Below are 27,245 nucleotides of genomic sequence, written 5' to 3' on the forward strand. Positions count from 1 at the left end.
GGAAATTTACCCTTTTGCGGTTAGAGTTATAATTGAAAATTTTGTTAAACGTACGATAAGCATTGCAATTTTGGTCGATCATCAAAGCAAAGAGATGTCTACTTGGTGAATTCTAATGTTTAGAGATGGGACTGTATTGCAGTGGTGGAAAGCAATAATGCCTATGCACCTTGACGCGGGTTCAATCTTCACCGATGTCCCTCCCCCTAACGACCATAAATTTAACCTACTAACGCTATCGTTTGTCAAAAAAACAAAAAAAAGAAGAATTATGATAAAAGTATGAACAAATCCTCTGAATTTACAGAAATGAAAAGCAAGAAACTATGAAGAGAGAGAGAGAGAGAGAGAGAGAGAGAGAGAGAGAGAGAGAGAGAGAGAGAGAGAGAGAGAGAGAGAAGAGCTCATAAATCCGGGTTGTTTGTTATATCTTTTCTTATACATATTTGGTAATTACCTTGCTTAACAACTAAGCTACCTTACACCTTCTAATCTATTGACACTTCTCAATCTAAGATCTTTACATTTGTCATTACAGTAATACTGTTATTACCCCCCTCTTAATCTTAACTCGGGGTTCCAAGGTTAAGATTGTAACAATGATGAACAAAGGAAGGACCATGAAGACTTTTTTTGTCAAGATATTTACAACCTGCTCCTTTGTAGAGATATGTTGAACCAAGAAATCACCCTTTTGCACATTTTCCAGACAAAATAAAAGTGTGTGTCAAGATGCTTGATATGTGAGTGGAACACAAGATTGTAACTAAGAGTAATGGTGGATAAGTTGTCATAGTGAAGCACTGGAGGAAAGGGTAGGAATACATGAAGATCTTTAAGCAGGGACCTGAGCCAACAAACATCTACAGTATTATGAGCCAAGGCTTTGTATTCTACTTTAGTGGAGCTACGAGACACTGAAGACTGTTTCTTGGACTATCAAGAGACTAGATTACAACCAAAGAAAACTACATATCATGTCATAGATCTTCGAGTATTAATATATCAGTAACCCAATTAGAATCAGAATAAGTTGTAATAGTTGTTTCTGGTGAAGACTTGTAAGTTAAACCACAATTCAAAGTACCCTGAAGACATCGTAATATCCGTTTAACCAAAAAGAAATGAGCTTCAGTTGGATGCTGCATATATTGACAAACAACACTTACAGAATGAGCTATATCAGAGCGAGTGAATGTCAGGTATTCAAGAGCTCCAACAAGACTACGATATAAAGTTGGATTTGAAATAGGTGTGCCTTCCTCAACAAGCAATTAAATGTGTGGCTTGGTTGGAGTTGGTAAGGGCTTACAATGTTCCATACCAGCTTTAACTAGAAGCTCATTGGCATATTTTGTTTGATTAACAAACAAATCCTTATTAGGCTTATACTGAACTTGTAATCCAAGGAAATAAGTGAGAGAACCCATATCCTTAACATCAAAAAATTATGCAAGTCCATTGATAACTTCTTGAATAAGAGAATCAATGGATCCTGTGAGAATAATGTCATCAACATACAAGAGCATAATAACCACAACACCTTTATGTTGTTTCACAAATAAACTAATATCAGATTGTGAGGCAACAAATCCTAATAATGGAAGTACTTCAGTGAACTTAGAATTAATGCCATGCCTTTGGTGCTTGCTTAAGCCCATATAAGGATTTAACAAGTCTACAAACATAAGAAGGATTGGTAGAATCAACAAAGCCCTGAGGTTGATGCATATAAACCCCTTCATGCAAATCCCATGAAGGAAAGCATTTTTTTTATGTCCAATTTCCTTAATTTCCAATAACAATTAGTAGCTAGAGCAAGTATAAGCCTTACTGTGGAATGCCGTACAACTAGACTAAAAGTTTTAGAGTAATCAATCCCATGTTCTTGAGTAAACCCTTGAGCGACTAAACGAGCCTTATACCTAGCAATGCTACCATTAGGGTTCTTTTTAACTTTGTAAACCCTTTTACAACCAACAATAGACCGATATGTGGGAAGAGGAACCAAAACCCAAGTACCCTGAGTTTGTAAGGCATCATACTCCTTTTGCATAGCTTTCTACCAATGAGAAATAGATGAAGCTTTTAAAAAACTTTTAGGTTCAGCCCCATCAGTTATATCAACAACATAAATATAACTAGAAACATCATAATCATGTTCATCAAGTTGAAGAGATTGTAACTGAGGTAAAAAGGCAATGTATGCAGAATAATCATGTCTGGTAATAGCACTAGTTTGTAGCCCTTGAATAGTAGAATTAGGAGGACAAAGAAGACATGCCTGAATTTGTGTAGGATTATGGACAGTTAACAAACTTGAGTGATCCTGAGAGATAGAGCTAAAATGAGTATTTGATGAAGAAGTTGTAGATTCTAGTGTTGAAGTTGAACTGTGAACATTATCTGATAACGATGTGAACTGGAGAAATATAACTCATGTTGAGAATTAACTGTGGAAGATACTGAAATACTAAAACCAATGTTGGAAAGAGGTACTGGTAAAGTGACAACAATTGGTGATCTCAGAGTAGAATCATACTTGGAATCAGTCTTGACAGAGGAAGTACTATGTGTTAACTTGGTAGGAAAACTTGCCTCATTATGTATCACATGCCTACATAAAAATTGCTTATTTGATGGCAAATGATAACATATTGTCCCTTTATAACCAACATCATAACCCAGAAAAATGTTGAAGCTTATGCTGATTATAAGGTCTAATGTAGGGAAAAATAGATGATCCAAATACCTTCACATGAGTAATATCTGGATGTTTGTGATAGAGACTAAAAAATGGAAAATCCATTCCCAGAGATTGAGAAGACATTCTATTAATAAGAAATACTGTATGTGCACATGCATGAAACCAAAAAGACTAAGATAATCCTGCAGTGTGTAACAAAGTGATAGTTGTCTCTACTATGTGCCGATATCTTCTTTTACCAAATCCGTTTTGTTGAGGTATATGTGGACAAGAGATCTTATGCACCATTCCTTTAGAAACCAAGAAATTCTCAAATTGCTTATCACCACCACCATCAAATTGAAAACATTTCATACTAATGCCAAATTGCATTGAAACAAAAGTATGAAATCTCATAAAGATTTGAAACACATCTGATTTATTGCAAAGTGGAAAGATCTCTACAAACTTAGTACAATCACTACAAATGTAACATAATACTTGTAGCCTTCAATAGATCTAATTGAAGAATGACCCCATATATCGAATGTATCTTATCAAAAGGAAACAAACTTCCACAAGTTTTCTCGAAAAAAAAAGCCTTAACATTTTTCCATGTATACAAGTAAAACACATTGTACAAGACTCATCGACTGCAGAAGAAACATTAGACTTGTGTAACATAGAAGATAAAACTGCATTGGTAGGATGCCCCAACCTCTGGTGCCAAATAGTTAACTTGATCACTTGTCCAAGATGTGCTGAAAAAATGAGGCTGCACTGATGAAGAAATACCCTTGTATACTGGAATCCGAAACAACTCATTAGCCCTACTCTTTCCTTAATATATGATCGTCTTTGTTAGTTTGTCCTGCGCAAAAAACCAGATATCGTCACAAATAAACTAGCATCGATTGTCCTTACATAACTGTTTTATAGATAATAGGTCTTCTGTAATCTGACGAACATGTAAAACTTTGTTCATTTTCAAAGAAGGTGAATGTGTAATAAATGTTGTGGAACCAATATGCTCAATGGGCAAACCTTGACCATTGCCCACTTTAATCTTATCTGAACATTCGAAAGAAGATTCTTGAGTGAGATTCTGCACATCTAAGGTCATGTGATGACTTGAATCCATTGTCTATAACCCCCAAGTGTCACCGGTTGGATAATGAGAGATATATTGTGCAGCTAAAACATCTTAAAAAGTACTGGGATGTGAAGATGATGGTTGGAATAATGGAGAAATAGGTTGTTGATATGCAAAGTCTGGCTGCACTTGAAAAGATGCTGGAAGATGAGCACCTTGATAGGCAACATTACCTTTATGGTAACACTCAAGTGCTATATGTCCACGTTTACCACATATTTGGCATTCTGAAAGATTATGAGTGGAATTTGGATGTTTATAGAAACAATTAAGTGCAGTGTGTCCCCTTCGTTGGCAAATCTGACATTTAGGTTGTATAGTAAAACGAGTATCAGTGTTGCCAGACCATGGTTGCCATCCTCTTTGCCTTTGATTAGAATTGGAACCCCTACCCCTATTATAAAACTTCTTAAAACCACATTTCTGAGACCTTTCATATGAGTTTTTGTAAGTTGAAGACCTTGGACCATTTGTATTGAAATTAGATGATGCACTGCCAGTGAAACCAAAACCAGACCCCTAAGGCATAGTTTGAGAATAAGGGAATTGCTAAGGCATATAAGGAGGCATAAACTGTGATGAAGGAAACTACTGATGCATCTGGGGAGCAAATATGACATTAGAATGAGACAAAGATGATTTGCCTAAGTTAAGATAAAATGACCCTGGTGATATAGTACCAACTACAGCAAAAGACACATCTTCTTGTGAACTAGATTGAGATGATGATGACTTTGATCCAGTAGGGTTAGAGGAAAAAGGGCATTGCATATACATGGCTGCCATAGAGTGACAAAGAGTATTTTCCATTCCCTCAATGTCTCTTTCTATGTTTAACAATTGGGCTTGAAACTCTTTAAGAGAAATTGATGATTCTCTAGCCAAAATAATGGTTCTGATAATAGCATATTCATGAGGAAGCCCAGTAAGAGCAGCAATGATTAAGTCATTTTCAGAGATGCTTTCCCCTGCAACAATCAATTGATCTCGAATAAATTTGAGTCGAGACAAATACTTATCAATAGAATCAGCACCTTTTTGGAAAGTGTGAAATTCGGTCTTAAGCATGTTAATCTTAGACTTTGAAACAAACATATCGATCCTCAAGAATAAACCAGGCCTCATTCGCAGTTCGACATCCTAGAACATGTTCAATTGCATCATCAGATAAAGTGGCAAGAAGAAGACTAAGTAATGCCAAATCAACAATTTCCTATTCTTGAAATGCAGAAGTAACCTCTTTAGTAACACTAGTTTTAGTACTGATAACAAATTTAGGAGAACATACAGAGGTGCCATCAAAGTGATCAAGTAACTTGTAACACTTTAGAACCGAAAAAGCCCATTTGGTTGTACGAATTGTTAACATCCCTACAACACTTTCAATCTTAACAGATGAAGAAGCCATAATGTAATACTCAATCGACAAAGAACTTTCAAGAAATCAGAAATAATCTTCGACCAACAAATTATGATATCAACTAATCACTAGCATTGGCCTTAAAAAATTTGTTTGTACCATACTTGACCAATCCCGAAACTACCGAGCACCGGTTAACGTTGTACCGTCAAGGACCTAGAAGAGTTTCCCTCAAACCAGGAGGCCAATCACAGCGCGACCCATGTAGACATCAGAAGCCAATCATAGCGCGACACATGTCAACATCGGAAGCCAATCACAACACGACACGTTTCAATGTCAGAACAAAGCTAAAAACTCTCTTCTATAAAAGGATATAATTCTCCCATAATATTTCCTAATGCTATTTGTACTAAATCGTTCACTAGTACTCACAAAAGGAGAGCTTGAGCCTATGTACTTGTGTAAACCTTTCACAATTAATGAGAACTCCTCTACTCCGTAGACGTAGCCAATCTGGGTGAACCACGTATATCTTGTATTTGCTTCCTTGTCTCTATCTATTTACATACTTATCTACACTAGTGACCGGAGCAATCTAGCGAAGGTCACAAACTTAACACTTTCTGTTGTACCAAAGTCCCCACTGATTTTGTGCATCAACAAAATTAATCATCTGAAATTGCTTATTCAACAACAATTCTATGGCATCGGTCTTCAATTATCAAGAAATTGTCTACTACTTTCATTATTTTATGGCATTAGCCTTCAATTCAAGAAACACAATTCAATAAACGCAATTAACAAGTAAAATCTCATAAAGAAACGATCTGATAGTCGACAATCTGAATCATCGCAATTGAACAAACTCTTCAAGATCTCAGAAAATAGAAGCAAAATTGAAGAAATCTAGAAATCTGAATAACATACATGCTTTCAACTCAAGATTCCAATGATATGAAATGAAATCTTGAAAAAAAACCCCAAATTCTTAATGCACCAACACTAAGAATCTTGACACACCAACACCAAATCGTCGCAGCAACTCGAACGCTAGGTTTCGTTATCTTAAATCAAGCAACTAGCAACGCCACAAGAGAATCGCCAGCTCTGGATACCATGATAAAAGTAAGAACAAATCCTCTGAATTTGCAAAGATGAAAAACAAGAAACTAAGAAAAAGATAGAGAGAGAGAGAGAGAGAGAGAGAGAGAGAGAGAGAGAGAGAGAAGAAGAAGAAGAGAAAGCTCAGAAATCTGGGTTGTTTGTTATATCTTTTCTTAACCTCTAACCAATCCACTTTTGGCTATTTATAGCTTTACATATTTGGTAACTACCTTGCTTAACAACTAAACTACCTTACACCTTTTAATCTATTGACACTTGGCAATCTAAGATCTTTACATTTGTCATTACAGTAATACTATTATTAAATTCTAATATTTGTGAAGTCGAGGCAAACTTGAAAAAGAAAATATCGATAAAGAACTAGTTGATCTCCACCGAGTCAGCATCGTCAATGAATAACCAGTGCTGTTTTGGATGAAATCCACAGTCTGTTACACTTGCATACAACACCAAAGTCCTTGTAAATATTAACTTTATGAAATATTCCTGCAACTTTGCATAGATAAAGCATCTTATCAAGCCCTTATTCTAAAGAGAAGAAAGCTCCCCATATTATGCTTTCAAAGACATTCAAGCCTACGAAAGCACGTTATTTTGTTAATATAAAGAAAGTTGTATCACCTTTTGCATTTGAGCTTGTATGATCTCGAAGTATTTCAAAGGGAACATAAAACAGTGATCTGGTTAGATCCCAATCAACCATGCATGAGAAACTTTATCTAGTGCAATCATCGGCATCTACCTTGTCTCTTTGGTTTGAGACTGATGTAAAACCGGCAAACTTTTCCTTCCATAATTTCCAAGCATTCATGACTTCATCCAAACTCTATATCTGGAATGCCTGTGTTTATATCTAATTTCTCAACCCATTTAGTCCAAGGAGATCCTGAAGGATCTAAGAACTTTGTGACTTGAGGCAACATAATAGATATAAAGAACTCAATCGTCAACCGCCTTATTTATTTCTTCTGATTCAACCATTGTCGTCATTTCAGGCCTTGTTACTTTTTTTTTACTCTAATTGAAAACCTGTTCCCTCTTAAAAACAAAACTTCAGATGGGGCAAGTGGTAGGACTACCCGGGAAAACTTGGCCACGACAATGTCAAAATATTTATAGGGAGTAACTTATACTTTAGGGCCACAACAATTCCAACCATTTTGCAGATTTGGTGAGCATACAAAGATTATTGTTAGTGGACTAATTCTCCCAGTAAGAAGTAGACAAACGGCAGTAAGAAAATATCTTAGTTATTAGGGTGAAATCTAAAATATAGATGTGATGAACTAAAGTACTATTATGTGTGTGTGTGTGTGTGTCAAAGAACTTTCAAGGTCATCCAAAAATGACTTACTTTGATGTAAAATGAAAGACTCTCCCCATATGGAAACTTCAACATAATTATGTCCGAGTGATTTCTCTACATTCCCACAAGAAAGTTGAAAAATCTTTCTGAAATGAGAATCACCTATTCGATCTCTTTCATCAGGTTCATATAACCATCTTACATGGAGCACCGAACCAGCACTTTGATCCTTTAGAACATCTCACTGCTTCTTACAAGCATTGAGTAAGCTGTCATTAGTATTGCTAGAAAATGAAGAATTTTGGTTCAGTACCTCGGCATTTGATCTTGACGCATTTCTTCAATCAAAGTATTCTTCCCCATCACTTTCCTCAGACACAGAGTCGGAGGCTATTGCCTTTCTAGTTGATCGGCTTGGTATCGACACTTTTCCATGTTTAGGTGATTGTTTTTTGGAAAGCTTCGACGTGTATTTAGATCGTATAGTATAATTATGAAAAGGATGTTCTCTCTGCAGAATGAATTCACAGATAAACTAATCAATTCAAGATCTCAAAGCATCAACTAGATTAGGCGCTAAAATGATCGTAACGGCATTAAAGAAATGAATGAAAACAAAAACACCACACCAAGGAACATATTAACTACCGTAAGATAAACTTGTATAGTAAGAATATGCATGCCATCCCAAGGAACATATCAAGAAAATCTAGATTTGATTAATATCTACAAATTGGCACAATTACATTAAATGGGAAATGCATGTCAAAATGCTGAAAACTTTGATAGGAAATCATACCTCTGCGCAGGCAAAATGTTGAAAACTTTGATATTACCATGCAGTTAAGAGTTAATGTGATTCACAAGATCCATGCCAAAAGGGTCTCCGACCCATGCATTCTTCAGGATTTCCATTTTCAATGATATCATCATAGCAATTGTGTGAACCTACAATATCAATTCCACCATTCTCCGACTCACGCGTTCACAAGATCTATGCCAAAACTATCAGTTTGCCCACGTGTTCCATGTGGTCGGGCAACTCTTCTTTTGTCTCGGTTGGCTTGAATGCTCGAGGACAACACTCTCTAAACCCCTTGGGTCTTGGGCTCCTTGGTTATTCCTTGGCTTACACCATTGGGTGGGCCTAAAAGCAACCAGCTTAATAAGCATGATGGCCCTATTGTTAAATGGAGAGAACAATCTTTTCCAGAAATTTCAAAACAAACAATTTCAATGAAATCTTTCCAACTCTGTATTCTTGGGTCTCCGATATGAATATGGACCGTATGAGTTTGATTCAATTTTTTTTTACCATAAGGGATCATATTAGAACAATGAGTAACTAGTAAATGAAATATGTATGAAGGGTCAAAACATTTCAACCCAATTTCATAAAGATTGATGCCCAACAATTGGTGTTAAATGAAGATGCAGATTATTAGCTCAATGATCATTAATTAGCTCCGTGATATTCTAATCTAGTAGATTAGGAAGTTTGTATTCTGTAGGCATATTCCAACAACTTGTAACAAAGCTGCACTTATTTAGGGGTGCCCTATGTTTGTCATCAAACCGGTGTTTTCCCTCGAGGATGTTTCCATATTTCCATTTCCATTTCGATGACAACTGAGAAAAAATAGAAGAATAGTGGAAAAGCGTAAACATATTCAATGAAAAATAGTTAATAAATGAGCTTTATTGATTGCCATTTTTACCCAAACCCAATTGGATCAGACCAATCAAACCCAACCTGACCAGATTTAGCCGACTAGAAAGGCAGTCTGGGCTAGGTCAAAACTAGGGCGGACCGGACCAAAATAATCAACCCATGAGTAGAATCTTAATTAGCCATCATATAGTGTCGGATTGAACTGAAATTAATCAGCCATATAAACTGGATCGGGTCAGTTGAACCAGATCGAAACTGATCAGGCGCTTGAACCTGGTTAGTCCGATTGAACCAGACATGATTTAATCAAGCGCCTAAATCGGATAGGGTTGCTCAAATCGGACCAAAATTATCAGCGTTTGAACCAGGTCGGCTCGCCTGAACCAGGTCGGAATGTCAAATCGGGTTAGACAGGAATATGCATTCGAAAAAAAGTCTATGGAGAGTGTAAAATCGAATCTAGAAGGGCACCAATAACTTTGTAATACCAAAATACATTCTTCGGACAAATAACATTGTAAGATTCATAAACAGAAAAGGACAGAAGAATTCCACTTTGACGCATTGCAAAGAAACGGTTGCCAAAGTTGAACGATCGTTCAAAGTTTGCAAAAAAAATAAAAACAAAGGGAAGCAAACATTAGTTTCAAAATCATCAAGTCGTCGTATTTATGCAACAAAACAACAAGATGAGCTCATCGTGTTTGCAATATTGTTGGAGAGCCAGTTGAGACCCTCATAGACCCCTTACTATGGATGTACCTGAAAGAACATAACATAATGTGCCCAAATTGATCGACAATTCCATTACTACGGTTTGTGTAAAGAGCAGGGTTTATTGCATTTGGATTTGAAATCAAATTACATGAATTTTACTAAAGATCTAAAATTTCATCCAAACCCAAATGTATCAAAACTCAAATCCTTGGACTGACCTAAAACTCTCATAAATATCTGAAATTTCACGATCTCTTTGAAATTTCATCATTTTTGTCTACCCTAATTTGCGGATCCATGGCCCCTAATACAGATAACAACATGCACAAGACAAATTCCACCAATTTGTCCCTAACCTTAATGTTGCAGACAAAGTGAAAAAGAAAGGGAGGACTGGAATTTACCTTTATGCGTTGGAGGCTCGAGATGGTTGAGAGGCAATGGCGGAGGAGTGTCGAACTGATGCACGACGGTTATGTGGTTTTGTTTTGGGGAAGGTTGCAGTAGAGAGAAATGAATAAAGGAAGAGAGATGAGGCGTGACTCTGGGTTGTATTTGGAAGATGAGCAGTTAGGGTTTCAGAGAAATAAGAGAGAGGTTGAAGAAATGTAACGATTATTCCCCAAATATTACAGTTTTTATAATTTTAAAATGTGAAACTACAAAAATTCCCTTCGAGGTAAAAACGTTGACTTTTGTTGACCACCTTGTCGTGTCACATAAGATCCATTTTCTTGGTGTATTCTTATAGTACTCGTCGCTAAGAACGTGTGAGCGTGAGTGGAATTGAATTTGGAGTTATAACGAAAGAGTTATTAACGAACGAAGTTAAGGGCAAAATGGTCATTCAGCTTCAAATTTTGTTGAAGCATTAATCTAATGTCACATGTGTGGCTATGATGGAAAGAACATGAGAGAAAGGAGATGGGTGCTGCCCAATTGAAAAAGAGGGAATCCAGACCCCATTTTTAACCCGTAACCTGACCTGACGGCCTCCATGGTTTCCAACTCCTTTCACCATGGATTTCCAGCGATTTGTAGCCATTCACCACCTGAGAAACACTCCATGACTTTCCCTCTACCAATTCCACCCCAAAATCGAAGAAGTTTGACCCTAGTTTCATGAAGAATGGAACCTGTCGGTGTTAATGGGTGCACAGTGACGATCCACCTTTATGGAAACCCTTACCGTTGAATACCACCACCAATCTACTCATCCTAACCTCAAGAACGAAGCCCATGCATTTCTTGGGGCGTCGAAGTTCGTTTTGGCGTCGAATCAAGAACACCCATTTCAAGGGTTTGCGATGGATCGAGGGTGATTTGAGATGTTTTCCGGCCGAATTGGACTTCGACCCAGGTAAGAAAGTTGTTTATCTCATTGAGATATTCATTCTTGTAAAATTTGGAAATTTTTGGAGTTGTTGAATTTTTTGGCCAGTCGGGGCTGCCGACCGCCGCGTGCGGCAGCGGGTGGCCTTCCAGGCTGCCGCCTCGTGGCGGCTTGTGTGGTGGTGTGTGGGGGGAAACCGAAGGTCCCTCCTTAGGTTTTTCGACGTGCTGAATTCGAATTCGCCGTCCGTTTTTCCATATTCTATCGTTTGGGTATAGTTTTACTAAATGGTCCATAATTGTGTTTTTAAGGGGAAGTGACACCATTCTCGCTAGTTCGAGCGGCTCCCGGGCAATGAAAAACTTTTGAGTGGACCAAACTTACATGGTTTTATAAAAATATTAGGTTTACATGCATTGCATATTTCATGAACGGAGCATGTTTTGTAATAAGTTTTTATAGATTCTATATTTAGGATCTACGGAGAGATTATGATTTATTTAAATTGCTTTCACAAGATATTTATGATTTATCGAATTTACGTTTTACGAAAGGTTATAAATTATTTGACTTTCGTATAGGAATTTCTATGGATTATGAATACGATTTATTTGATGGATTTATGAATATGTGGTATCATGGATTTACGAGATGAGGCTTTGAGTTTTTGAGCTTCGGATTTGAGATGAGATATGTTTAGCGGGTTATCATACAACACATCCACACAACATGGGTATGTACACGTATATGGCCATATGACACATTTGAGGGTATTTATGTATATACCTCTTATCCAGCGTAACCCGGAGTCGTACAACTTCACCTTCGAGTGATGGACCATGGCTTCTTCACTGGTGTAACCCAGTGTCGTACAGCTTCACCTTCGGGTGATGGACAGGTACTGCCTTCGGGCGAATGAGGAATTGATGATATTGATGACATAACCCCAGCTTCACTGGCAAAACCAATGTCGGACAACTTCACTAGCCACGACTAGTGTTGGTTTGTGATGTTCTATATCCTCTTTTCCGGCGTAACCCGGAGTCGTATAGCTTCATGTTCGGGTGATGGACCATGGTTTCTTCACTGGCGTAACCCAGTGTCATACAACTTCACTTTTGGATGATGGATAGGTACTGCCTTTGGGCAACTAAGATACCCCTAGATAGTACAATATTGATGAGATTTACTGATTTACCTTCGGGCGGCGATATATTCAGTATTGAGCATGGTTTTACATTATGCATGTTTTACGAACGTTTTCATGGCATGCTAGAGTTTTCAGAAAACTTACTATATAGTATATATGTGTTTTCAAAATAGGAGGTTAGTATGTTCAGAAAGAAATCAGTTTCCGTATTATTAGTACTATTATAAACTTTGGTCCACTCACATTTTTTGTTTTTGCGCCCCCTCAGGAGAGGAGTTAGAATCGAGGCACACAATTATGGCGTCAAGACATTTCTGCGTAGGGATATTTGAGTCTCCTTTGTTTATGACTCATTCCTTAGTTCATTCCTTTCTATCGTAATTCTTTCACTTTATTCTTGATTAGTTGTATGCTCTGAACACGATTCTACATTAGTGTGTCCCTTTCTAATTACATATTTTATCAGCATGCATGTTTTTAATGGCTTCATCATCCTCGGATATCGGCCAGCACGTGTCTACCTTGATATTTGAAGATATCGGGATTGAGACGTGTCAAGAAAGATTCTAGAGAGAGGAGAACCAAACGGCTCCTTAAGCTTGGTTTAAATAGGAAGCTGCTAGGGTTTCATCGCAAGTGGGGACTCACACGGGTAAAGAAAAATAAATATTTAGGCCCAATAGCATTTGTGACCATGCCCATATCCTTTAGGCCCAAGTAGCCTAACGTTGTAGTTCACTTTCACTCGGTTATCTTCTCCAATCCTCAGTGTTCTTTTCCGTCAAACCTTATAAAAGTGTCCGATTCCAAACCGTGCAAAATCCCTTTTACTCCCTCCACCCTTCCCCCCCCCTCCCCTAACGACGTCGTCTCCCCTTATCCCGCTACAGTGGGACCCATGAATCCCTCCACTCTCACTCCCCACCGCTCCGCTCTCCGCTCGCCCTTCCTCAACCCCATCTCTCTCCCCGCCGCAACCTCCGTACACTCCCGACGACGCCGTTTCAGGGTCTCATTTCCCCGGAATTCTGCCGCCTCCTCGGAACAACCAACAGATGCGTCACCGCCGCCTCCCGATGTCTTCGGCGGCAAGAGAGAGCTCACCGGTATCCAGCCCGTTGTGGAGAAGCTTTCGCCGCCGCTCCGGATAGTGACGTCGGCAATTGTGTTCGCTGGAGCTGTGGCTGCGGGTTATGGGTTGGGTCTCCGATTGGGGAAGTCCCAAAATGCAGCTTATGGCGGTGCAGCGGTGCTCGGAGCCGCCGGTGGGGCCGCCTTATACGCTATGAACTCTTGTGCTCCCGAGGTCGCCGCGGTTGACTTGCACAATTACGTTGCCGGGTTCGACGACCCGAAAGCTGTTAAGAAGGAGGACATTGAAGGCATTGCGAGAAAGTGAGAATTAAGTAACAAAATTCTCAGCTGGGTCGTGCAAATTACAGTGAATTTGATTGAATTTGCATTTAAAGTTTGTTAATTTTTGCAGATATGGTGTGAGCAAGCAAGACGAGGCGTTTAATGCCGAGCTCTGTGATTTGTACTGTCGTTTTGTCACTTCTGTTCTTCCTCCTGGAGCTCAAGAACTCAAAGGCGACGAAGTCGACACAATCGTCAGCTTCAAGAATTCTCTGGGAATCGATGACCCCGAAGCAGCTTCAATGCATATGGAGGTGGGTTTTTATTTGCTTCTCGGTTTGTGAAAGCAAATGAATTTACTCTTTGTTTCACCTTTAAATATGTTGGTGGTTTTTGGGTTTCAGATTGGAAGGCGAATTTTCAGACAGCGACTTGAGACTGACCGTGAGGGTGATCTAGAGCAGCGTCGGGTAGGTCTTTGCTGCCAGAAACTTTGAGATTGTTGTTACCCTATTTGAATAGTTGAGGTACAGGGCTTTGACCATTGTTAGTGAGTCTCCAGTGCAGGCGTTTCAGAAGCTGATTTATGTTTCGACTCTTGTGTTTGGGGATGCTTCATCTTTCCTCTTACCTTGGAAGCGTGTTTTTAAAGTTACTGATTCCCAGGTATCATAACTAGTATATTATTTGACCCATGAAATTGTTGTTCTTTGTGCTGTATGCCCGGAGTCAATGTTCTTGCCATCTTTCTAGTTGTTTTATGGTCGTAGAAACTTAATTGGGTCAGACTCATATGATTTTGTAATTTGCTATTCATTTTTTTTTTTCTCTTGCTGCATGATTCATCATTCCTTTTTCTGACAGGTTGAGCTGGCTATCCGTGATAATGCCCAGCGTTTATACGCTTCCAAGTTAAAATCCGTTGGCAGAGGTAACCGCATCATTCATTAAGGCTTTTATCATTCACTACCGATTTAGAAGTAGAATATACACACTGAGTAATTGAAATTTGTTTTTAAATTTGACCTCTTGTAGAGAATGGTTCATAGGATACAAGGAACAATTTGTTTGATTTTTTGTTACATTTATATTTGATGGTACAATTTCATTACTTTGATGGTCCAATTTGAGACACCATATGAGGTAAAAATTGTTAGTTATCTCAAAGAGACTGCCAGTGTTAGACATATGATCTTACTTTCTCCAAATCCCTTTTTAAGTAACTTTTTTTTATAAAGATTTTTATTAGACGAGTTCAACATTTTGTTTATGCAAGCTTGTAATGCTCTTACACCTTTTATGCGCCAAATCCTGACAAATTTAACTATCTTGTTCTCAGATATTGGAGTAGAGCAGCTTGTTAAGCTTAAAGAAGCACAACGCATGTATCGGCTCTCTGACGAGGTATCTTCTTTGCAATGTATTTGCTAGACCTGCACTATCTTGTCTTTAGTTGTTTCTTAATGTGGATAATTCTGTTGATGCAGCACGCAGAGGACTTGTTCAAGGAACATGCAAGAAAACTAGTTGAGGCAAATATTTCAGCAGCACTTCGTATACTCAAGTCCAGAACCAGATCAGCGTAAGTTCACTACTTCCATACATAAGTGCAGCTTAGTCCTATGTTATTTGTATAAATACTTAAGTCCACTACCATCCAAGTTTAGCCCAGGGATTGGTTATTATTTTTTATTTTTGTATGAAAGAGTCCGAGATCAAAATATGAATCTAGAAAGATGTTATTTTGTTTAATTTCTGTTAAGAACTTTTGCTTCCGATGACATTAATGATTTTCAAACTTAACACTAGTAGGTCCTAATAGACTTAGTTTTTCAGTGCTGGAATCACAGAAGTTGTGGAAGAGCTCGATAAAATGCTAGAACTCAATAGTTTGCTCATCTCACTAAAGAACCAGCCAGATGCAGCTTGCTTTGCACCTGGGGTTGGGCCAGTTTCTTTACTTGGTAAGAATCTGTGCTGGTCTCTTGGTTGTTCTTCTCTAAGGCTGAATTTTGGACACCCCAGCTCTACTTACTTGTGTCTCTGACTTAGGTGGCGACTACGATGCTGATAGAAAGATGGACGACTTGAAGCTCCTCTTCAGAGCATATGTTACGGATTCTTTATCCACAGGTCGCTTGGAAGAGAGTAAGGTAAACAAAGGCTGGCATGCATATTTTTTTTGCTTATAAACTGCTTTAAAAACTGCTACCATTGCTGCTTCTGCCGTTTCTACTATTCTTATTTATGATTGATTTTTGCCTGTGTAGCTTTCGGCCTTGAATCAGTTAAGGAATATATTTGGTTTGGGCAAACGAGAGGCAGAATCCATTGTGCTTGATGTTACTTCGAAGGTATACCGTAAATGTCTTTCACAATCTGTTGCATCGGGTGAGTTAGAAGCTGCAGACAGCAAAGCAGCCTTCCTTCAAAATATCTGTGAGGAGCTGCATTTTGATCCACAAAGAGCCAGCCAGATTCATGAAGGTAATGGAAGTTGCAATGCTTGTCCTTTGCACAAATTTTTTTAATACATTAATTTTCAACACTCACCGAGGACATTCCTTTTTTATTTCGTGGATCAAACAGTTAATGTGCATTTAGGAATATCTGTTCCCTTGGTTCATAACCAAACACTACCTTGGTGTTATAATTAATATTCTGTTTTGTCCCTCTCAGAATCTGACTTGTTCTTCTTTTAGAAATTTACCGGCAAAAGCTTCAGCAGTGTGTTGCTGATGGAGAGCTGAATGAGGATGATGTTGCTGCATTGTTAAGGCTACGGGTCATGCTTTGTATACCTCAGCAGACGGTTGAGGCTGCCCATTCAGATATCTGTGGCAGTTTGTTTGAAAAGGTAACTACGATTTTTCTTTTAAGCTCCTTTGTTTGGTATCTGAGATATTTGGTTGGCATGGACCGTTAGGGGGCGTTTGTTTCACCTCCTTAGGAGGGACTGGACTGGACTGGACTACAGTCCCATGTTTGATAGGTGATGGGACTAAGTTAAGTGGGACTAAAGGGGACTCGTGTGGACTAGAGGCCTCCTTAAAGGTTCTTAGCGAGGCACTCCCCAAACCATGGGACTTGCTAAGACCGGCTTCTTCCTCCTCCCTGAGAGCCCTTCTGTGAGTTCTGGGCATCTTCCTCCTCCCTGCGAGGGTTCTTCCACCACCAAAAAATGGCCAAATTTGTTCTATCGCAAACTACAGCAAGCACATAACAAACGCAAAAATTCAATCTTTTCTCAATTTTCCTACCAACCAAACAAAATTAAACCCAAAACCACATGAAATGAAAGAAATTAACCTCCAGAACTCCTCGACAGTAATGAAGGTGTAGATCGGGCCGATGGAGCTGCCCCAATCCTCCTGCTTGGACTTGGCGGACTTTGCGGCAGGGCTATTGAACCAGAAGGTCCAGGAGTGCTCCAGGGCGTGAGACTGCGGCGCAATTCCCTTCGAAGGCTTCGACGACGCCGAGTCTTGGTTGCCGACGATCTCTCCTTCTTCGGGCTCGTTGTCATCCTCCCTCGGCTTAGCGTTCTCCTCGGTCTTTAGAGGAATCACAACAGCAAAGAAAAGGAAAGGGAAAAAAAAAAGAGAACAAAAGGGGGTGATGAATGACGCTGTTTTGAGGGAGGAGAGAGTGGAAAGGAAAAGAAAAAGACGAAGAGAGGGAGAGGGTCGGAGCAAAATTAGGAAGAAATGGAGATGGGTGGTTTCAGAATGAAAAAGCAAATAGACAGTGGAAGTAATAAAATATTACTAAATATGTATTAAATAATATAAAATATTAATAAAATATAAATGAAAAAATATAATATTAGAATTTGTTGTTATCCTGTTGTTTAGTCCGACACTGCATCAAACGCTTCACTAAGACAGTCCAGCTTAGTCTAGTCTAACCCAGTCCAACTTAGTCCCTAAAGCTAGTCCAGTCCGAGATAGTCCGGTGCAACAAACGCACCCTTATAGTGGTTTTCCATAAGACCCATCATCTGCATGTGCACATGTACCATAATTTTTTTCTTAGTTTAAGTTGCTCCTTAATTTAGCTTTCCTATTAGAGCCTCCACTATAAACATGCGTAAATATGTTAAGAAAAGTCTGCTATTTTGGAATAGGCTTTATACTGATTCTTGCGGTGGTTTCTGTCCAGGTTGTGAAGGACGCAATTGCATCTGGTGTTGATGGTTACGACGCTGATGTAAAACAAGCCGTGAGAAAGGCAGCTCATGGTCTGCGATTGTCTAGGGAGGCTGCCATGTCTATTGCTGGCAAGGCAGTGAGTATCCATTTGATCGCTTTATTTATTTATATTTTAATGTAGAGTTTGTGAATTCAAATTTAACATGCTCTCTTCTTTGTTTACTTCAATCTATGCAGGTAAGAAAGATTTTTATTAACTATGTAAAACGAGCACGGTCAGTTGGTAGCCGTACTGAGTCTGCAAAAGAACTTAAAAAGATGATAGCTTTCAACACATTGGTTGTGACTGAATTGGTGGCAGACATAAAAGGGGAATCATCTGATTCCGCCACAGAAGAGCCAATAAAGGAGCCAGAGACAGAAGTCCTGGAGGATGAGGAATGGGAATCTATTCAGACACTTCGAAAGATTAGACCCGACAAGGAGCTTGCTGCAAAGTTGGGGAAGCCTGGCCAGACTGAGATAACTCTTAAAGATGATCTGGAAGAAAGAGAGAGGACTGACCTATACAAAACATACTTGCTGTTTTGTATAACTGGGGAAGTGAAGAAGATTCCCTTTGGTGCTCAGATCACTACAAAGAAGGATGATTCAGAATATGTGCTACTAAATCAGCTTGGGGCGATATTGGGTTTAAGCACTACGGAGATAGTTGAAGTACACAGGAGCCTGGCCGAGCAAGCTTTCAGGCAACAGGCAGAGGTGATTTTAGCTGATGGACAATTGACAAAAGCCAGGGTAGAGCAACTTAATGAATTGCAGAAGCAAGTTGGCTTGCCTCCACAGTACGTGGAAAAGATAATAAAGAATATAACTACTACAAAAATGGCAGCTGCGATTGAAACCGCTATTGGTCAGGGGAGGCTCAATATTAAGCAGATAAGAGAACTTAAAGAATCAAGTGTTAATTTAGACAGCATGATATCTGAGAGCTTGCGAGAAAGTCTGTTCAAAAAGACCGTGGATGAGATATTCTCATCAGGCACCGGAGAGTTTGATGAGGAAGAAGTCTATGAGAAAATCCCAGCAGATCTCAATATTAATGCTGAGAAGACCAAGAATGTTGTTCGAGAGCTTGCACAGACCAGATTATCAAACTCACTGATTCAGGCTGTGTCACTTCTGAGGCAGAGAAATCGTCAAGGAGTGGTATGGATTTGTTGTATCTTTTATTATTTTAGTCCTGTAACTACTACGTGCTAATTTTGATTAGTGAATCAGTGGAGATAGGCCGTTAAATGTGATTGAATGGCAGAGTTTGATGATTTGTTTGTGCTTTTTGCAGGTTTCCTCTCTTAATGACTTGCTAGCTTGCGACAAAGCTGTGCCTGCCAAGCCACTTTCATGGGAAGTTCCAGAGGAGCTGGCCGATCTCTTTGGCATATACATGAAAAGCGACGCGGCACCAGAGAAATTATCGCGCTTGCAGTATCTCTTGGGCATTAGTGACAGCATGGCCACTGCTCTCCTGGAGATGGGAGATAGATTACAAACCATCGGTGCGGAGGAGGAAAAGTTTGTATTCTGATCGTCTCTGAGGCTTAGAAGGCGCACCGGGGAGTAGGCCTCTGCCTGCTTGGCTGATTTTTGTTCATCATCCATGTTTCCTTGACAAAGAGAGCTAGTGAGAGAGAATTTATAATGTGATTATTATAGACAAGTTGTCAATGCAATTGTGAAAATTCTGGATAGCCGTAGAATAAGTTTGTTGCATCGTTTAATTTTTGTTATACGACGAGATTTTCGACTTCTGGTTTAGAATGTTTTAAATCAAATGTATCAGGGAAGACCACTTCTGGTTTGGAATTTGATAGTTGCTCCTGCTCTGCCTGGGCTTCAGACAAAATGTTGAACTATGCTTGTTTCAGTCATTAACATGCACAACTGTTGGAATTACAGTTAATTTTCAGGTCAATTTATGGTTTAGCTCACGCGGCGAGTCAAATTTTGGAGAAGTTGTTCTTTTGTGATCAAAAGGTCACGGGTTCGAGTCGTGAAAACAACCTCCTTGCTTTGCAAGGATAACAGATGTTCCTCTCCCGGACCTCGCAAAGCGGGGAGTCTTGTTGGCTTGGGGTCATTCTTTTTATGTCATTTCAGTGTCCACTCATTAATTGGTAATATCGTGTCCGCTTGATGTTGGCATCCAAGAAATTCCTACCCTCTTTGTTGATGTTTGGAATGGTCAGTTGTTCATGACGATACGCGGCTCATTTGCGTCTGTGCTGGAATCACCATCCCTGGATATTGTGGCAGTGGCAGTTAACAATATCCTTCTGTCAAATAGAAAACCCAAGCTAACGACCGTCGTCAATACTCTGAAGAATTACATAGCCCGTGTCAATAATTGGCAAAACATTCTTCTGACATTGATGACCCTATCAACTTGGGGGAGTAAGGGTAATCATGAGCTAAGAAAAATGGATTATAAAAGGCATTTATCATAGGTGCACTAAGTCCATATTATCTCATTCGTAATCTTTCCCTTCATGATTTTACTTTGGCTGATCATATGGATTTGTCAAATACAAACCAGCCATATTCAAAGGAAACCGAAAACTTTTGAATTTAATCCTCTAGAGACCACTAACACCGGTAAAACAAGACTTCTATGAAGCATGCTTTGCCACATTCGGAGGAGAACAACTTGAGCGTAATCGAAGATACATGATAGAGTAATCTGTATATCCGCGTTCAAAGTAAGAATATCTACTTATGAAGTTTGTGCCTATACCTACAAGGTGTTGGAAGATTCTGAAGTTTGGGGAAATCGCAAAAACTTTTATTCAACCATGTGAAAAACATGTGAGTGGCATCAACCCTTTGTTCGATTAACAAATTAGATACCTTCATGAAAAAAATGTTGTCAAATTAACCAGTATTTTGTTTCCTCCCTCTTTGATCAATTGAAAACTATTTGGAAAAGTAGAGTGACCACAGGCTAACAAGGCTCCTCGTGCGGCCCGACGGGGGATGTCTATCATACGTAGCCTTACCCTTGCTTTGCAAAGAGGCTATTTCCACGACCCGAACCCTTAAACAAAGGAGTAACATTTCCGTTGCATCACAATAATTTGTAGGCCATTAGACACTTTTCCTATGAAGTGGAGTTTGGGTTGAAGGGTTAGATACTAATTAAAGAATAATAAAATTGATGAAATTTCTAATGTTTGATGTTTGCGTAGTGACTTCGGAACTCCCAATTTCTCCTTCTAATTTAACTCATTTCTTTGCTTTTGTCCCTTATTTTTTCTTTGATTTATTCAATCTTGACGCTAGAAAAAAATCGTGTGAGACTAAAAGCGAAGTGCAAAAATCAATTTCCTCAATGTTTTACTGGTTCAGATAATAATTGAAATCAGACAACTTTGGTCGTTTGGCTAAACCTTAGGACCTTTGACCTAGAACAACTAGTAGTAAATCGGCAAACAGTTAATAGTCCACTAAAGTAATCCTCTATTTATACAATTTTAAGCTCCATTCTACTGGAGAAAGTAAAGAGGAAAAGAAGTACAGTGTCCCCTCTCTTTTTCCGGCTATGGCTTTTATCTCATACACTATCAGATTCTGCTTCTTTGTGCTTTTATTCCTGTTTAGAATATCGTCTGCTCAATTGTCCTCCAATCACTACGCGACAACGTGCCCTCGAGCCCTTTCCATTGTTCGGAATGCAGTTATTAATGCAGTGGTGAAGGAGCAGCGCATGGGGGCATCCTTGCTCCGACTCCATTTCCACGATTGCTTTGTCAATGTATGCCCCTTTATACCCTTCGTCCTCTCTCACATTCGCGAGCACACACATCCATAAAATAGTTCTTGTTGTAGAATTAAAGAAAATAGGAACCTTGCATCCATGTGTGTGCTTTACAGGAATAATTTTCTTGTGCAATATCCGAGTTCAGTCAAAGACAACTATATAATCCTTCTCCATGGCCATTATTAGTATTAACGAATTTTTCGTGTGATTTCAAACAGGGATGTGACGCATCTGTTCTATTAGATGACACTGCAAATTTTACTGGGGAAAAGACGGCGTTACCAAATACAAACTCATTGAGGGGATTTGAAGTGATTGATACTATAAAATCTGAGCTAGAAAGTGCCTGCCCTGGGGTTGTTTCCTGTGCAGATATCCTTGCCATTGCATCTCGCGATTCAGTTCTTTCGGTAAGTAACATTTAATGCATAAGTTAGAGTAAAATTATGAAAATTGATTTTTAATGTATAAATAGTCATGCAGTTGGGAGGGCCTTCATGGACAGTTCAATTGGGCAGAAGAGACTCCACCACAGCAAGTTTAAGTGCTGCAAATGCTGAAATCCCATCTCCAAGTCTAGATCTTAATAACCTCATCTCTTTTTTCTCAACTAAAGGATTTACTACCAAAGAATTGGTAGCTCTCTCTGGTAAGTACAAATATAACGAAAAAAGCAACAATATGTTTGGGAAATTCTTGAATTTCAGTTACTTGACTTCCAAGCAATAATATTTGATTTACGTATTATCAAAATTTTGTGACTAGGATCTCATACAATGGGTCAAGCAAGGTGTCTAGTGTTTCGAACTCGGATACATAATGAGACCAACATCGATTCATCGTTTGCTACATCTTTGAAATCAAACTGTACTGCGAGCTCCGGGACTGATGACAACCTTTCTTCACTAGATGTTACAAGCCCTTTCATATTCGACAACGCTTATTTTAAGAACCTGGTGAATAGAAAGGGTCTATTGCATTCTGATCAGCAGCTTTTCAGTGGTGGATCAACAGATTCTCTGGTTACAACTTATAGCACCACTGCCGGAACTTTTTATACAGATTTTGCAAATGCCATGGTGAAAATGGGGAGCCTTAGCCCGCTTACTGGAACGACTGGTCAAGTTCGTACCAACTGCCGCAAAATAAACTGATCCGAGCCATTTAAAATGATCTAGTTCCGTAAAACCAAGTAATGTCAGATTCTCTGTTCTAATAACAAAATGATCAAAAAAGAAAAAAGAAAAAAAAAAGAAAGAGGCAGGCCAATTTAATTAAAATATCAAAGTCAAATCCTTTTTATATAATACATAGTTGAATAATTTATCCTTTGCAATGGTTGTCAGTTCTATTGTTAAGTAATATTCCTCTTCGATACTCTTGGAAATAGCGAGTTTGATACTAATTATAAAAGATGGCCAATGGCTTAGTCAGTCCATTCTTTAGTATAAACATATATCGTTGTATTAATATATATATATATATATACACACACACACATATATATAATATGTATTTAATGGTTCAACATCAATAATATGTAATTTTTTTTTTGTCGAATCAATAATATGTAATTTTTTTTTTATCAAATCAATAATATGTAATTAGTTGTTGAATAAGATCGGTTCATAAGGTTAGAATATTTACTCGGAAAATTTCAAACTCTGTAGAACAATCATGTCATAGTCTCTAGACAAATCGGAAATATAGTCATTATTATACTCATAGGGATGTAGCCTAGAAATTGAGATATTATACGTGCAATAAGATTAAAAAATAAAAGGGCGATCCATTAAGAAAAATGATCTATATTATGTGATAATGGTTGAACATCAACAGTTAATTGGAAAATTTTAAACTTTTGAGAACAATCATTTCATAGTTTTTATAAAAGTCTGAAATAAAGCCATTTGCTCATGTGAAGTGTTGTAGCCTTTACATGCAAATGCAATAAAATTAAAAGAAATGACAATCAATTAAGAAAAATAATTGGAGAATTGGCAATTCACAAATATTCTGGACTTCTCAGAGGTTGTTGAAATTAACGTAACTTTGGTAATTGGCATGTTAGTTTAAACCCAAAATATATGAATTCGAAGGGGACGATAAGATATGCAAGACTCGTTGCTTTTAAACGAGCCTAGTGGAAATTCGTTTAAATTCTATTGTTTACTAGCGCAGAATGAGATTTTTATATTCTTGGGTTATGAGGCACTATATAAGCAACCTTTAGGATGCAACAGTTTCTAATCTTTGATTATATTAATAAAATGTTAGAGAATTCTCTGGTTTTTCTGGGCTCCAAATGATTTAGGATTTGAAAATAATCGATCTTATATATCTTGTTTCTCGCTAGGTCATGAAGGTACTCTATAGTCTTACAAATTATGTTCCGTTTCTTTTATGGGTTTATTTTTGTGCAAAACTGGAACCACATAACTTGTTCCGACATTAGCATCTATTTGAAGAAATTTGACATTTCACCATAAAACTCATTTGTAAATATGACGAGTAACTCAACTTATTTATAAACACATGTAAGATTCATCTTCTAATCAATATGAGATTCATTCTTAATAATATTTTGGTCAATCTTTATTTGTTCAAATGTAGGCTTACAAACATAAGTTCTTTATTAGAGAATAGACAGAAAATACAACGTTGACATTGGTAGATACCATGTGCACTGAAAAATATTTATGTGATATTGATACAGTTTTGACATTATGATAGTGACATCATTCGTAAAAAACCCGTCCTTTTTAACAAAGAATTTCGAATACCATGTATACCATTTACCAACTCAATAACCAAGATTAGATTACTAGTAGGGAGGAGAAAAAAAATTAATAACTAATACAAGACACATTTAATAAAAGAGTTCAGCAATTATTCAAAATAAACTTCTAATGCAGTGGATATTTGAACTGTCCAATGAGCTTCACTCTGTTGCTTTTAGCATACACCTATTAAGTCCTAGTTGATTTTCCTGCAATTGAGTCTTATCTCACCATCAGAACCAGTGAGAGGCTTAATGTTACCCATCTTGATCAAGGAAGCCCCGAAATCTGTTTTGAAATCCTGGGGGTTGTTAGCGTAAAACTGCACCAGATTATCACTGTCACTACCATCACCTTTAAAGAGCTCCTGATCAGAATGGAAGAGACCCTTTTTCTGCAGTAAGGCCTTGAAGTACACGGTATCAAAGTTTGCTGCAGTCGAATCGATCGGTGCTAAGTTGTTGTCACCACCATTTGAAGGACAGCCCTTTTGCAACGAGGCTGCAAAGTCGGGGTCTATGTTGGTCTCATTGTAAATTCTGGTCCTGAAGGTGGTGCACCTAGCCTGGCCAATGGTGTGCCCCCCTGAGAGGAGAATCAGATCTTTCAGGTCTAGTCCTTGAAATTGAAAATTGGAGAGAAGCTGAGAGAAGTTGAAAATAGGAGGCGGAAGATCTCTGTTTGCATCATTCAAGACTGCAGTTTTTGCATCTCTTCTACCCAATTGTACTTCATAGGAACAGGAAGGACCTCCCAACTAAAAACAAGCACAAGACTTTGCATTAATTTATCTTCTAATTAAGATAATTTGGTATATGTTATGTTAGTAGACTATGAATCTGGACCAGATGGTTACGATGATAAGTTAATTATTAATTAAACGTATAGTCCAAACTCCAGATTATTCTAACAACATTACTTGCCAAAATTAACTGGTGAGAAAACATTACTGAATGAAACCTTACTCATTAAGGCTGAAGACTTTTTAACACTTACAATCTCAACGGAGTCACGAGCTGCCACGGCTAAGATGTCTGCGCATGAGACCACATTTCCCTTGCAATCTCTGTTGAGAGTCGCCTTAATGTCATCGACCACGTCAAAACCTCTAATTGAGTTCAGATTTGGGTTCGCAGTCTTCTCACCGCTGAAGTTAGCTGTGTCATCCAGCAAAACTGATCCATCACACCCCTGCCATTGCATCAACCTCCAAGATGAAAATTTACATGCTATAATAAACGGGGCACTAAATGCTTAAACTATTAGAGAATGAGCAACGGCATGTATCAAGCTAAAATCAATAACGAGAAAGAGAAAAAAGAGATCAATGAGATATAACAACTTGAAACCTACATTGACAAAGCAGTCATGGAAGTGCAAACGTAGTAGCGATGCTCCCATGCGCTTTTCACGATTAATCGCTTGCTTGACAACTGATCTGATAATTTGCAGCGCCTGAGGGCAGGATTGCTTATAGAAATTAGAAGTGAGTTGTGCAGTGCATGAAGTAGGGATCATCACAATAGCAGCTGCAAGTAAAATAGTAGTGACAAAAACGAAGACAGATGGATGACAACTAGCTGAAGCCATTGTATATATTTTAGTTTAGATAACTTCAGAAATTGCATGCAACAAGTTGAAGAGGTAAAGTGTTCTTATATAGAGGTGGTGGAATGTTGTTAGCTTCATATGATGCCATCATTATTCTCATATTATATTAGTGCATCTGATCTCATTGGCAGCTAATGCAGAACTAAATGTTAATCTTTCATTTCATGCATAGACTAATTAATCAAGAGGTTAATTAGTTCAATAACTTAGCAATAAAACATTATTAATGATTTTGCACCATGTACACGCTATTGATCGTGGACTCGGTCTAACCTCCAATGGTCCAATATGCAGAATAAAATAATTGGGATTGTATACTTCGTACATTTTGGTTAAATTTGTTTGTTTACCACGATTTCTAAAGGATAATCCTTGTGTTTCCACTTATGATTAACGTATTTTCATCGTATAAATATATTATAATTGGAACCTTTTATCATTATCTAAATATCATCTCTGCAAAAGATCATTCAATCTGGAGATCCTTGAACCATTTATATGTATCAAACAAATGTACGGTGCATCATGAGAATGCTACTTTACATTAAAACCGTCGATTTGGTTGACACGCATAGATGACTAAACAAGTCTAATCTAATCCTAAAAGGCGGTAGCCCAACACTTCCCTCCTCTTCCATCGCACCTATTGCTGCCCGCCATCAAACTTCTCTACTAGTCACACATAAAGAAAGTTGAGGTTCTACTCTATAGAACTAATTGCTAATATGAGAAGTAGTTCAACCTCTTATAAGCTCCTACAAAGTTTCTCCTTTCACCGATGTGAGACTCTTATACCTTCACATGCTCACACTCACTTGTGGAAAAATTTCAAGCCTAACACATGTGGGAGATACCATGAAGAAAATTGAGACTTTACCATAAAACTAATTGATAATATGAGGAGTAGCCCAACATCTTTAAACCCTTGCAAGATTTATCCTTTCAACACATGCATGCACTTTTTGTTTTTAATCTTTGATTCAATGTATTCTATAGATTTTGAGCTTGTGAAGTATGTTAGTTCA

The 27,245-nt window shown here is 38.3% G+C and overlaps 4 protein-coding genes and 1 pseudogene across 4 annotated transcripts; 2 read left to right on the forward strand and 3 right to left on the reverse strand.

Annotated features, from left to right (window-relative positions):
- Nucleotides 1-7,042: 7,042 nt before the first annotated feature.
- LOC126615471 (putative tRNA pseudouridine synthase) lies at nucleotides 7,043-9,604 on the reverse strand (annotated as a pseudogene).
- Nucleotides 9,605-13,275: 3,671 nt separating this feature from the next.
- Nucleotides 13,276-19,918, forward strand: LOC126615448 (protein TIC110, chloroplastic-like). Its single transcript, XM_050283272.1, has 14 exons — nucleotides 13,276-13,900; nucleotides 13,992-14,175; nucleotides 14,266-14,331; nucleotides 14,429-14,527; nucleotides 14,726-14,792; nucleotides 15,201-15,265; nucleotides 15,349-15,443; nucleotides 15,698-15,825; nucleotides 15,914-16,014; nucleotides 16,132-16,348; nucleotides 16,564-16,718; nucleotides 18,023-18,148; nucleotides 18,250-19,221; nucleotides 19,358-19,918. Exons 1-14 carry the CDS (start codon nucleotides 13,404-13,406, stop codon nucleotides 19,598-19,600), a joined length of 3,015 nt encoding a protein of 1,004 aa, XP_050139229.1. The 5' UTR covers nucleotides 13,276-13,403; the 3' UTR covers nucleotides 19,601-19,918.
- Nucleotides 16,784-17,387, reverse strand: LOC126615450 (uncharacterized). Its single transcript, XM_050283275.1, has 2 exons — nucleotides 17,171-17,387; nucleotides 16,784-17,067 (listed from the first exon to the last, which is right to left on the reverse strand). The coding sequence occupies exons 1-2, from the start codon at nucleotides 17,385-17,387 to the stop codon at nucleotides 16,952-16,954; spliced, it is 333 nt and encodes a 110-aa protein (XP_050139232.1). The 3' UTR covers nucleotides 16,784-16,951.
- A 1,582-nt stretch (nucleotides 19,919-21,500) lies between the features above and the next one.
- Nucleotides 21,501-23,292, forward strand: LOC126615449 (cationic peroxidase 1-like). Its single transcript, XM_050283274.1, has 4 exons — nucleotides 21,501-21,823; nucleotides 22,048-22,239; nucleotides 22,313-22,478; nucleotides 22,595-23,292. Exons 1-4 carry the CDS (start codon nucleotides 21,611-21,613, stop codon nucleotides 22,981-22,983), a joined length of 960 nt encoding a protein of 319 aa, XP_050139231.1. The 5' UTR covers nucleotides 21,501-21,610; the 3' UTR covers nucleotides 22,984-23,292.
- Nucleotides 23,293-24,645: 1,353 nt separating this feature from the next.
- On the reverse strand, nucleotides 24,646-26,207 carry LOC126616425 (cationic peroxidase 1-like). The gene is made up of 3 exons (XM_050284475.1): nucleotides 25,963-26,207; nucleotides 25,606-25,800; nucleotides 24,646-25,366 (listed from the first exon to the last, which is right to left on the reverse strand). Exons 1-3 carry the CDS (start codon nucleotides 26,197-26,199, stop codon nucleotides 24,806-24,808), a joined length of 993 nt encoding a protein of 330 aa, XP_050140432.1. The 5' UTR covers nucleotides 26,200-26,207; the 3' UTR covers nucleotides 24,646-24,805.
- Nucleotides 26,208-27,245: the final 1,038 nt, after the last annotated feature.

The sequence above is a fragment of the Malus sylvestris genome, chromosome 3, assembly GCF_916048215.2.
Source record: "Malus sylvestris chromosome 3, drMalSylv7.2, whole genome shotgun sequence".
In the NCBI taxonomy this organism is placed as follows: Eukaryota; Viridiplantae; Streptophyta; class Magnoliopsida; order Rosales; family Rosaceae; genus Malus; species Malus sylvestris.

Bases quoted from the DNA above. Each gene is read 5' to 3' on its own strand.
- LOC126615448 (XM_050283272.1), top strand. From the start codon at position 13,404: ATGAATCCCTCCACTCTCACTCCCCACCGCTCCGCTCTCCGCTCGCCC. The intron at 15,826-15,913 runs GTAAGAATCTGT...TCTCTGACTTAG, and splicing joins TGGGCCAGTTTCTTTACTTG to GTGGCGACTACGATGCTGAT. The intron at 16,719-18,022 runs GTAACTACGATT...GTTTCTGTCCAG, and splicing joins GTGGCAGTTTGTTTGAAAAG to GTTGTGAAGGACGCAATTGC.
- LOC126615450 (XM_050283275.1), bottom strand. From the start codon at position 17,387: ATGACAACGAGCCCGAAGAAGGAGAGATCGTCGGCAACCAAGACTCGG. The intron at 17,068-17,170 runs GTTAATTTCTTT...TGCTTGCTGTAG, and splicing joins ACTGTCGAGGAGTTCTGGAG to TTTGCGATAGAACAAATTTG.
- LOC126615449 (XM_050283274.1), top strand. From the start codon at position 21,611: ATGGCTTTTATCTCATACACTATCAGATTCTGCTTCTTTGTGCTTTTA. The intron at 22,240-22,312 runs GTAAGTAACATT...ATAGTCATGCAG, and splicing joins CTCGCGATTCAGTTCTTTCG to TTGGGAGGGCCTTCATGGAC. The intron at 22,479-22,594 runs GTAAGTACAAAT...TTTTGTGACTAG, and splicing joins AGAATTGGTAGCTCTCTCTG to GATCTCATACAATGGGTCAA.
- LOC126616425 (XM_050284475.1), bottom strand. From the start codon at position 26,199: ATGGCTTCAGCTAGTTGTCATCCATCTGTCTTCGTTTTTGTCACTACT. The intron at 25,801-25,962 runs GTAGGTTTCAAG...ATGCAATGGCAG, and splicing joins TCCATGACTGCTTTGTCAAT to GGGTGTGATGGATCAGTTTT. The intron at 25,367-25,605 runs GTAAGTGTTAAA...GCTTGTTTTTAG, and splicing joins CTCGTGACTCCGTTGAGATT to TTGGGAGGTCCTTCCTGTTC.